A 12,924-nucleotide genomic window follows, 5' to 3' on the forward strand; every position below is an offset into this window, starting at 1 on the left:
CATTTTAACCATCATTCTTTTTCTCAAGGACCTGCCTGGAGACCCTACAAGAACCACAGTTTGAGAAGCAGTGGTGTTTAAGTACAGTAAGCTCATACTGGGCAGGGTTGAGCCTGGTCCACACTGACTGAGGGGGTGAACTGTGACACACACCCTCCCCTCCCTAAGGATGTAATTGGAGCAGACAGCAGTTGGCCAGGCAGGCCTGACTGACAGACAACAACAGCCCAAACTGACCAAACCAAAACTTACACTGAAGAGATCCAGTGAGCTGCACTGGAAAAGAACAGGAAGAAGAAGTCTCGATTAATCGACTGAGGCTCTGTTTTGTGGAGGAGAGACCTTTCTGGTTCAGGAGGTCGCCATGAAAAGCTTGGATCTGTTACTGCTGGCATGTTGCTTATGCAGCCTGGGCACACTGGGAGGTAAGACACAAGCTGACACAATATACCCGTATAGCAGAGCTGTAGTAGTTTTGTAATACTTTCTTACATGGACACTGAAATATCACACAGAATGCTACATGGAACAAAAAGTTCACTAGAACTCACCAGTGAATACCAGTAACACTTGTCTCTGGGACACGGTGTACGTTCTAATGGGACTATTAATGGTATGATGATATCTTAGATGAATATGTATATCGCTTCTACAGCACTTGGCAATATAGACCTGGCCCATGTACAGTACAAGGAATTTATGAAAGGAAAGCCTACTAAACAAAACTAACTCACTTTAGTCATACGTACTGTTTTCTTATGCTCACATTGCTCTCGTGTTTATGAATGCCAGTTATGTGTCACAACAAACAACATATCAGTGTTGACAACAACACAATCTGCCAGATGTGTTCAAGGTCTGGTAAGTAAACAGACCAAAGACACACAGTGGGTATATTAAACACATTATATGACACTGCTAAGAGTGTGTGTCCATGTAAGCAGCTATGTGAGGCTGTCAGTGTTTTGAGCTAAATGCTAACATCAGTATGCTAACAAGCTCTCTGTGGCATGCTAACATGCTAATGTTTAGCAGGTACTGTGATATTAACAAGGATTATCAGTGTGTTAGCATGCTTTGACTAACTGACTAATTAGCACCAAACAGAAAGTACAGAGGCTAATGCAAATGTCATCAGCTTTGCAGGCAGGCTATTTGGTCATAAAAATGAGTTTGCGAAATTAGAATTCTGACCCGACGACGTTGCTAGATAAACAGTCAGAGGCTCACTAATGTTGTTTGAATTGATTCTCTGGGGACCTTGAATATTTGTAGCAAATCCAATCCAATAAAAGCCAAAAAATGTCACTTAAAACTACAAATTTTAGTCTCACAGTGACACTACAGATAAAGTCAGGGGATTCCCAAAGTCACTAGAATTCATCCAATGGTGACCATGAATACCAATCAGCCAACAAACCTACACTGCCATCGCTAGCGTTGCTAAATATGTCACAAAAAACTAAAACATTACCACCAGGTATCACCTGCCAACTGCCTGTGGTAAAAGAAAGCAATTCAATACCAGGTAACAAGCTTATGTCTGTGATTTTTGTAAAGAAATGTGTTGCTGTGTTTAACAATGTGTATCTGTGTCTGAGTTGAAATTTTATAGCCTTCGCCTCACATCAACAAACCACAGCAGGGCAGTAGTTTTTCATGGTAATAATGAAAGAATGGGGATGACAGAAAATAGGGCAGGGATAAATAACAGTATGGTGGAAAAGGAAAGGAATAATGCCATGACAGGAAATGTTATTTTTAAGGGAAAGACTTGTGGTTCTGCTCACAGCAGTTGTAAAATATCATTGTCAGCTGTGCGGCATCCATTACTCAGAGCAATCCCTGACTTTCTTGTTCTCAGACAATTGATTTAATAACTGACCACTAGTTCCTGGACAAGAACAGTGCACTTAAACCACTGTTTGCTGTTTGATTTATATGTCATGTTTATCACTACTCAGCAAGTACGCTCACTTCTGATTAGTGCAGGTCTTCCATCTTTATCAAAGTGACTTCAGAAGAGCAGTCCCATTCAGTTTTGCCCTGTATTTTATTGCCATCAGTTACATTCACTGCAAGCATTCTTCACCTGCTCAGCACCAGCCTTCGGCATATTTTTACCTTATCTGATCTCATTGTACTTTAATCTCACTTATTTACAAGTCATCTGAATTTGGAAAATATGAGAAAAGGCAAAATTCTAGCCTTCTACACTCACCTCCCAGTCTCGCCCATCAGCAGCCATGCTTCCCCTTTACCTAGCTAATGGGGGTGTCTCGCTGGGTGATCGTTGTCATTTATTCCTGTCAGGTCATTTCCTGGCGGGGCCACGGCTACGCTGAACGTGATGAATGCTGCATCACCAGAGCTACTGATTATAAATGCCTCCAACCTTCCAACACTAAGGAGGAAATGGATGGAAATAAAGCAGCAGTTATGTATGGAAATGCTGTGGAGTGTTAGCATTTGATGTTTTGTAGGTTTTGTAGCTGTATCTGTACCGCTATTTCTATAAAACTAGGATTTTGTTTTTGTTTAGTTTTTATGTAGCTTTCTTATGATGGGGCAAAAAGGTGAAACTCAGTCTCTTTATGAAGTCACCAACAAGTATCTTCTGCTGGGCGACACATCCTGCTGTATTAACTAATTCTAGGAAGCATCCACTCACTGCGCACTATTGACTCCACCACTGGTTCTCATATTTGGATGCACGACACACACCTCGCCTGCCAGTCAGTTAGCTTTGCCCTCACTTGTCACCAGTGTGATGGGTTTTGCACAGAGCAGCAGAAACTTTAGTTAAGTTTTTGGGTTCATTTTGTGAATTTTAAGCTGTGACAGAGACAGGCAATGGACAAATGGAAATATGATACATTATAAGAGTTATAACTGTCATTAACTGCTGATGGGTTATGGACTGCTACTTGTAAATGAATGATGCAGTGGCAGCCTAATTTGGCTCATGTCTTTATGACTTTTGAATTAAAAGTCAGTGGGTTTTTCACAATCCATTATTAACAAAATCAAATAACCTCCTTGTCTATATTTCATGCAGTTGCATCTGACGTGGAGAAGGCTCTGATGGTGAAGCTCTTTACCAACTACAACCTTAAGGTGCGGCCAGCATTGAGGCCTGAAGAGCGGGTGGTGGTTCGTGTGGGTATGATCCTTTCCTCCTTCGTTGGACTGGTGAGGCACGAGATCTTAACACTTACATACATTTATATGTATGTGCACAACAATGCCGGATGAAAAAACAGAGGCTTGTCAAACAGCTCAACAGCAAAAGTGAAGAGAATAAAGTTAATTCAGCATGGACAGATGGAGCAGATCAGTGATGAAGTTCTACTAAGATTTCTCAGTTCAAATCATACCCTGTATAGGATAACAGACAAAGCCATCATGATGTCACCCACTGGTATGTGGATTCCCATATAAAGCCTTGAGTTTGGCATTATGGCTATCACCATGTTGTATTTTTGGAGCCAGAAGTGATCATATTTGAATGAGAGAATGGGGCTAACCCTAATGCTAGCTGCTAGCTTGGATAGCATGGTGCATTACAGCTGTGATATACTAATGCCAATTATTGCTAGCATAAAACAAGCTTAAAACCATTAAAACGAAATGTACTTAATGGAAAGACTGAGCATCTGACTCCTTGGAGGGTCTTTTTGTACAACCAAAGATTTTTTAGGTGACCAAAACGTTACAATTAACTTGTGAAAGTTTCAACTAAGTCTAAACTTGGTAAATCTGGGGTTAGGCCATGGTTATGTTACCTACCTAACACTGTTATAAAGAGGGAGCTTCAATACAAAATATTGTAGACTAATGAATGTTTGTTTCATTCATAAAAATGCTGGTCGTGGTGCTAAAAGTAGTATGCTAACTAGCTTTAATATAATGTATGTAGCCAAGGGATAGTCCAGCTAGGCTAACTATAAAATAAAAAAGGCTTCAAAACAACAGACTGGACAAAAAGTAGGTGTGTTTGGGTGACCCTCCAACATTGTGTGTGTTTCATGTGACAGCCAAGACATGCTATGTTGAATTTTTGAAGCCAGAAGTGACCATATTTGGATAAGAGGGTGGGGCTAACCATAATGCTAGCTGCTAGCTTGGTTAGCATGGTGCATTACAGCTCTAATAATACGAATGCCAATTGTTGCCAGCAAAAAAACAAGCTTAAAGCCATTAAAACAAAATGTACGTAGGCCTACTGGAAAAACTGTTTTTTTTTTAGGCGACCAAAACTAATGTTTAACTTAACAGCTAGCTAACTATAATATAAAAAAGGCTAAAAACAGAAGATTGTACAAAAAGTAGGTAAGTTTAGATAGCCTTTCAATATTGTGATTTTTGGGGGTTTCATGTGACAGTCAAGACACTATGCACTACACTAGACCCTGTATTCACACTTGGTTTTAAAATGCTTTTGGTGATCTTTACACAAGTAGACACCTGAAACACATCAACATGAGTCTCCAACTCACCACTTGTGTTCAGATTTGATTTGTGCCTATGTCACTTTCGCTAGAAGGTCAGAGGGCACCGCATTTAGTTAATACAACCACACTCTCGACCATCACATTGGTAGTTGTGTCTGTACGACTGGCGATATCAGCAGAATTAAACACATCTCCTTCCCAATGTAATCTCACAGAAATTCATACAAATCACCACAACCTCTTAACGCATTACCTGGTGGTGGCATAGTTGGCTATAGCTACCAAAGTTATGTGCTTAGGTTTAAAAAAAGATTGTGTTTTCTGTTAAAATTAGTACATTTATTAGGTACGGGGGTGGCATATTTGGATTTAGGCATCAAACTTCTTGGTAAGGTTTCAAAAAAGATTGTGTTTTTTGTTGAAATAACTCTATTTTTTTATGGGACATAAGTACACCATAAAGTGACATCAATAGGGCTAGTAATGTGATGTAACTACGTAAATGAAGTACATAAAAGTAGAGAAAATAAAGTCAATGCTGACATTTAGTTTCACATGGGACACAAACAGCAGTCTCCTAAGTTTAAGTCCTGTGTAAGTTTGAACCATATATGTCCCTATATGGATTCTCTTGCTTTTTAAACTACTTGCCTATGGAACTGTAAAATTAATCACTGAGTGACGCCACTGAATCAGGGACTTTGTGTGTCCACCACAACAAAGGATCCCAGCTGACTTACTCTGGCATTGTTTTCGTGGTGCTGCCATTTAATTTTAAAACATTACATGAAACGGCTACAAAATTAGGTGTTAAGAGGTCGTTGTCATTTCATGTATTTCTGTGAGATTAGGTTGCTGTCTACTGGGCAAAATGATGAATGGTACCGCTTGATATTTTGGTAGTGTTGACATACTAAACACAACGTCCTGCATTAATGACATGCCTTGTCAGGGATCCATCAGGAGTGTTTGAGTATCTCAGCTGCATATTCTCTCTTGTTACTTAACATTTTACTGGGCTTCAAAACTGTAGCTCATCCAGGAAAACTGGCCCCCTAAACTGCCTCTGATTAATATGTATTTAAAAATCAAATCTGAGTCTGACAGATGTCTCTGTAAAGCAGCACAGTGGTTGCTTCCCATGCTGAGAACCACTGTACTCCAATAGGCGCACATGACAGGATAACAAAATACCCTACTGTACCTGCAAATGTAGAGCTAAAGTTTTATATTCAAAACTGTGAATATATCTGAGAGCCATCTGGTTCTGAATTCAGTGCTCACTGGCTTGCTGAGCCAAATGGCAGATAGAGTTATGCGACTGATGTGAAGTACCAGATTTTTATTAACCCATGCTGGTAACTAGTGTTTTAGTAGCACACAGTGACTGGGCTTCTGTCTGTGTGACTGCGGAACAACCGTGTACACACTCAAACACACACACACACACATACACACACCAGGTCACTCTATGTGTTCCTTAATTTCCTGTCGGCTCTTTTCTGTGTAGCACACAGTGACACACATATCCACACAGTGTTGCATTTACATACACATCTACAGTGAGCATGCTCCTTACACCTCCACTCAAGGTCAGATTCACTCTAGAGAGGAAGTCACATGGGACACTTAAGTTCTGGAGTGGAATGATCTTGAAAAGTGACCCACTTGGATGCTCCATCCCCCGTCTGCCCAGAACTAGTCAGCTGGATAAAAGCAGTGTTATTATTAACATCCCCCCCTGCTGTGAATTCAGACACTTACAGGAAGAATCAGTAAGCGATAGGTCAGTGATGAAATAGATATGTGTGTGTTTGTGTGAGGGTGAGAGAGTGAGATGGTTGATGTCAATCTCTCTTTACCCCCCTCCCCGCCTTCCTCTTTCTGTCCCAGCTGTCTTCTTGACATTCCTCCCAGCGTTTTAAATAGCAGGCCCGGCTCAGGGAAGCTCCACCCTCCTGCTGGATAGACAATCACATGCACACAGAAGCACACATTCAATGACACACATCGTGAGCTGTGTGCTGGAAGTAGCTAGTGTCCATTACTGTCAAACAGCCCATATCTCAGATGACTATCAGCTGTTTTTTCTGCTGGTTTGAGGTACTATGAACAAACCAGGATGGTATGATCACATTAGTCCAACACCAGCACTTTAACTATGTTTACATAGGGGGCGTGGAGGATGGCTTCTGGGGCCCCAGCTCTAGAAAAGAAAAGAAAAAAACTTTGCTATATGCTGATGCAGTTTACCTGCCATTGTTGCGGATCCATGATTTGCAATCAGAGCAGCCCAGATTATTATATTTATTCAAATGTAGCAGATTTCTGTATTAGTTTCTGTATGCGATGCACCAGGCATTCAACCAACTACAACATAAACCAATCTGCTGCAATTCTTGACACAGAGAGCAACTGACACAGTACAAAGATCGAGAAAGTTCATGTAGGGAGGAGGTCAGGTGGATGGATGTGCAAAACAAACACAGGACTTTCAGCCAGGAGACCAAAGCCAAACCATGATCTTTTCCTAGACCTAACCAGGTGGTTTGTCTGTTAAAACCTAACCCAACAGGTGCGGAAAAACAACATTTCTTGTGACCACAGAAGTTTATTTGAAAAGATACTCTATGTATGTAACAAACTGAAACAAACATGTTCAAACCTGATGGTAGAAGGTTACCTAGAACGTCATTAACTATGTTTCCATTCAATAGTCAATTGAATTTTAAGCTAACTTTTGAGATGTTGCAAAAAAGTGAAAAGTGTGTTTCCATCAAATAGTTTGTAGCACATGAACTAGGTTCAGCAAAGTTGGTATCATCAGAAGTTGGCAGTGTAGGCTACGTTTTACACATGGTTAGAGTAGAAGAAGTAGAGGTTGCAAACCTAAAACAAAACAAGTCACCTTGGCCACCTAATCCATCTACAAGAGAAAAACTTCTTCATGAACCTGTCAGTTGGTATTGTCCATGTTTCATGCTGTCGGCAGACTAAGACAAAATGCAGTGATTCTAATGCATGAGTGAAGGTGTCAAACAGAAACAGCTTTGAAGTCATGAGTGTTAGAACTTTTTCTGCATCAAGTCTTTTTCAACAAATGCAAAAACCATATCAAGCAGCATAAAAACTCTTTTGCGCAAGTAAGGGTGTTTGCAATCATTTTCTTCATATATCAAAATGCATATAAAAATATGGAGGCATGAGGGGCAAGCCCCTTTCAGACATGCACTCCTATACATTAATCTAATGGCAGTATAACATGTCAGCCTTATGTTCATAAGTGCTTAATCGTAGGCAACTGGACTTGCTTGAGTTTCTTGATGAAGATGTTTCGCCTCTCATCCAAGAAGCTTCTTCAGTTCTAACTGACTGGTGCGGAGTCGCAGGCTTGGTGTGAACCCTTACAGAGTTGCTGAGGTCAAATGTGAGTCGTTGACCCACCTGGCCATCTTGTGTGTCGTCAGGGTTAGATGGGTCCAGGTGAGAATGAGTGTTAATTCATCTGGGAAGGGATCCCAAGACCGCCTTATGTCTAATTAAGCACCCTGGTCACATTTATGTAAAAGTCATGACAGCAATATTACCAGGTTGGTTGTAGTAACATTTGGATATCACTTGAATGCTGTCTGACTGATGTAAAGGCTGCAGTGGCACAAGGTGAAAGATGCAGTAAGAGAAAAAGAAATGTAGATTTTGTTATGCCTTCTGAGAAGATTGTAATATATTTAATGCAATTATCATCTCATGCACAAAATCAGTTTGATACACAAGGAAACACTGTGAAAGAGCCAATTTTGAGTTGTTGAAAAGATCAATCTACTCATATCAGATCAGTCTTTAAAAACTCTTTCCCCTTGCCCTGTGACAAAGGCAGCCACTGGAATAATCTGACCAGCACACCCTCTCTGTATTTTCAAATTTCAAATGTTAAATTAATAAATATCTAATAAAACAGTGCACCATGTGAACGCAGGCTATTTAGAATTAAATGAGAGTCCCAACTTAACATCCTGTTATTGAATGTTTGTACCATGTCTGACTTTAAAAGATCTCTCAACATTGATTAGAGCCATGGATTTATGTCAGTGACACAGCTAAGATCACTGTCATCCATGGACAAAGGCTATCTCTATTTGTTGTATTTTGTCTTCCAGAACATGAAAAATGAAGAAATGAGCACAATTGTTGTCATGAATCTGGTAAGTGTGTTTGTGTGTCAGCTCCTCTTACCGCACCATGTTGCCGTTCATACTGTGCTTGTTGCGCTGAGGCTGCAACTTGGAGTTGGTTGTCCATTTCAAGCCTTCCCGTCACACGATGAATAATCTGTCAGCAGTTTGTTTGAAGGACACGAGAGCTGGTTGCTTTACCAAAACAGAAAGTTTCATTCATTAACACGGACTACTGAAAATGAATAACTCCTTACCATTCCCCATCATTTTGACCAGCTCAGCAGTGACTCTAGCTCCACTGCAAATGAGCGTATTAACGTAAGACCTCCTTCTTTGTGTACAGCTCAGTGGCATTATACACTACACAAATAACCAAGCGAGAGCACTTGGAATAGTCCTATAATAATACAAAGCATATGCAAAATGAAAAATTATGCAAATGCTGTTTTGTTATGCAAGGACAAATGCAGGGGGAAATGGTCCCTGCGGAATCTAATTAGAGCAGTGGAAAAATGAAAAATAAACTGATGAAATGACAAATTGGTTACATATGTAAATGTAAAGTTTCCCCTTCTGTCATTCTTGGTTTCCCTCTTGTCCCTGCTCTTTGTATGCACTTGTGTGTAATGCCCACATTCCCACACACATAAAAAAAATACTCTTTTTAAACTTCTTTTAACAGGAATGGACAGATCATCGGTTGTCATGGAACCCCAAGGAGCATGATGGGATTGAGGTGATGCGCATCCCCTCTGGGAAGGTTTGGCTGCCTGACATTGTCCTCATCAATAAGTAAGCACAAGCACTGCACTCACTTTGGCATGAATTAATCAGTGTTGAGAGGAGAAACCGTTTGGTCACCTTCCTCCTTTTTTTTATATATTTTTTGTCTAGGAGGGTTTCTGCATCGGCCCCATGGGGCATTTAGTGTTTCCTCTACATATTGATGTGCCTGCTCCTTGTGTGATAGACATGTAGACTCAGATACCACAACAATGTGACAAATGACTTATGAGGACAAATTTATGTCAAAGTAGCTCATGAGTTAAGGTCATGGTTGTGTCTTTATTGGATATACATCCAGCCTGCTCATTCCACTGCTAACCCTGCACATTGGTTATATAATCACCTTTGAGCCTGCTCCTTTCACTTAAGGTCATAATAGGTTCTTTTAAGTATGAAGGTAGTGAGAAGAGATGATGTTAAAGACAAGGTAGCTCTGCAAATCTGTGTAAACGCTCTCAACCCCCCATGACTGGTCTGCTGGAGAAAATCCACCAGCTAGCATGTCTGGAGTATCTTTTAGCAGCTCATGCAGGGCACTATGCTGTGCTAACTTTACCTAACGAGTTAATCTACTGTAATACTTAATAAAGTACAAATCGGAGGTACTTTTACCTTACAAGAGTACTGTAAAGCTTCAATTAAAAGCCTAGTCCCAGTTAAACCCCCAGTCTGGTTTACTAGCCGGTTGTGGCTCTTCATTTTGACGTTTCGCTTGGTCTGGTTGCCAAGCAGTTCATTTTTATAGAATTCTTTGGATGTATAAAATCAAGTTGTTGGCTACCCCACCTGAGCTAACAGTTAGCTGTTTAGGTCGCGCATACAAATATAAATGTTTAAACTCTTGTCAATATGGTGATGCTACATATTGTTAGCTTGGTTAGATTCTCCGTAATTAAATCATCTAAACTGAAACCATGAGCACCAGAGAATAATTCATTCAGATTTAGCGGCATGGTAAACGAGAGTTGAAAAAAGGTGGTGGATTGCTACCTCTGAAGGGATCATATAGTCCAATTATGTGGATCCATTCCTCGATAAATCTGTAAGTTATTCATATTCCTTTAGTCCGTAAAGGTCCTCAGATCAAAAGATTTTTTTTTTCATAAAAATGAATCCAACTGTGAGTACTGTTTTAACAGAATAAAGTGGTGTGTGTCGGTATGTCTGTCGGAGCTAGATCAAATGAATGATTTATGATTGATATGTCATCTGAGACTGAGAACTTGTTGCTGTGCTGCTAGCTGTGGTTAGCAGAAGGCTAAACTATTAGCAGCATTTTCTCTCCTTCTCTGAAAGGCTTCGGCAGTACTGACAGATGTTTTATTTATTCATTGTCAGACTGTCTTTTAGACTCTTTTTGGATAAGTCCGCCTCCATTTTTTGGTTGCTTTGCAGTGCAGATAGTTGTTGCTGATGCTGAATTAGGAACTTTCTCTGCAGGATTATCCACCTGTGAATCAGGCTTCATGCATGCTCATCTGCATTTATAGAACAGCCAGTAGGGACACCCTCTCTCTGTAATGACCTGTGATTAGCTAAAGTCCCCCATTGCGGGCTAGATTTTCCAAAGCTTGAAAACAGAGCCAAGAGGAGGTGCACAAGTCTTTTTCTCCTCAGACCACTTAAATTACAATATGTGCAAAGTTTATATAAACTTTTGGCCCAATGATGCTAAACTTAAACCGCCTAGCCCAGCTTTAAAGGATCTGAATACTTTGTCCACCACTGAACTTACATGGCAAGGGTTTTTTCTAGAACACCTTGCATCTCCAAATCCCAAAATTGATTTGTGAATGTTTATAAATCTATTTAGAATCAATAGTTTTCTTTAATGCATTTCATTAGTTGATGACATAAACTTACACCAAATGTATATTTAGCAAAACTAGTTTTCTTCTCCAGAGTGGAGCACAAGGGGAATTCTACTAGCTTTGCTCTACATACATAGCCTACATTATGCAAGAAATGCAGATACAAAATAAAGACAAGACAATGTGCTTTGAACACTGATTAAAACAAAGTACAGGCACAAAGTATCTATTACCAGATTGACCATGAATGAGCTGCACATTTTTTGATATGCTTGCAAAACCAAAACACCACCGTGTTGGCAAGGAACACCCTGAACCCATTATGTTTAAGTCCAAATCCAGGTCCACTACAGTACCTATGTAATGGGAAAGCTATGTCACAGTATTAAATTAGAAACTAACTAACTATTAGATACTCAGTGTAGTCTTTTTTTCTTACACCCCTGCACACACACACACACACACACACACACACACACACACACACACACACCCGCACAGGCTCCCATTAACACTGCTGTAAATATCCCCACTGTTCCATTCATCAACACTTTATAGGCAATTAAGCAGCATGGCTCCCTAAAAACTGCTCTGATGGCACCGCTCAGCTACTTCAGCCCGGGAGGCGCTCACTTGGAACCACACACATACACACAAATACAAACATACACACAAATGCAAAGGCTTGCATACACTTCTCTGTGTGTATGATCAATGCTGGTCGTTTACGCCGCAGCACCTTCACGGTGACAGGGTTTTAGAAGGGCCCGCTTTAAGGACACAAGCTTCTCCTTGTTAAATTAGCGGTGCTATAAAAACCAAACGCTACACCCTGACAGACGGCTAAATCTGTGTCTAATTGACTTGATGTCTTTGTTGTGTACAGTGTTACGAGCTTAACAGCCAAAAAAGCTCTGTATACGTCCAACATTAGTGCTGCACTTTGAGTGTCCTGTGAAATGTGTCGAGTTCACGCTTTTCATCCGTGCCAATTAAAATGTTTCAGTGGGGTCTTGCAGTTTGGGACCGCAGCCAAACGTTGATGTACTCCATAGCTGTGGTGACAGAATGGAAGGAGTGGTGTGACTGCAATAATCACACATATGAGATACAGTTAATAAAGGTACAGTGGATATAATTACTGACTCTGACCAGAGCTTCACCCTATCTTTCTTTGTAGTTAATTTCTGTAAGCTCTGCTTTATTTCAAAGAGTAAGGAGACAGGAAGGTTGAGTGAGAGGAAGTGGGATCACATGAAACAGAGGCCTCGGGCAGGATTCAAGCCTGGGATGCTGTCATTACATGATAAGTGCAGCTGAGTAAGCAGCATAAGCGGTTAATATTTGGCAAATGGAGACTTTTAACTGCTCGTCACCAGTGGGACACACATTACAAAACTCTATTGCTTAAATCAAAGAACTGGAGTACTTGCTTTTTTAAAAAATGCAAGTATTCAAGGTACTTTTTTTAACCTCAACGTATTGTTGTATATTGTCACAATACATTTACAGAACCTAATGACTCTGAAACGGGAACTGCCCATTGGTCCGACAGCCCATTGATCGGACATCCCGTTGTTCCGACCACATTAAACCCATTGTTCCGAAGTCCATTCCGAAATCATCATGATGCCATGTGGTTAAGGTCTGGTTAGGTTTAGGCACAAAAACCACTTGGTTAGGGTCAGGAAAAGATCA

General features: G+C 40.5%; 1 protein-coding gene across 2 annotated transcripts in view; it reads left to right on the forward strand.

Moving 5' to 3' along the window:
- Positions 1–189: 189 nt before the first annotated feature.
- Positions 190–12,924, forward strand: part of chrnb1 (cholinergic receptor, nicotinic, beta 1 (muscle)) — a 38,106-nt gene continuing 25,371 nt past the window's right edge. For both annotated transcript variants that reach the window (XR_007448656.1, XM_049568944.1), the window contains exons 1-4: positions 190–425; positions 3,059–3,192; positions 8,612–8,656; positions 9,312–9,421. Coding sequence is in view for 1 of the 2 variants with exons in the window: in XM_049568944.1 (XP_049424901.1) it covers positions 365–425; positions 3,059–3,192; positions 8,612–8,656; positions 9,312–9,421 (350 nt within the window). In the remaining variant the exon portion in view is untranslated. The remainder of the gene's footprint in view (positions 426–3,058; positions 3,193–8,611; positions 8,657–9,311; positions 9,422–12,924) is intronic.

This window comes from Epinephelus fuscoguttatus, linkage group LG23 (assembly GCF_011397635.1).
Source record: "Epinephelus fuscoguttatus linkage group LG23, E.fuscoguttatus.final_Chr_v1".
In the NCBI taxonomy this organism is placed as follows: Eukaryota; Metazoa; Chordata; class Actinopteri; order Perciformes; family Serranidae; genus Epinephelus; species Epinephelus fuscoguttatus.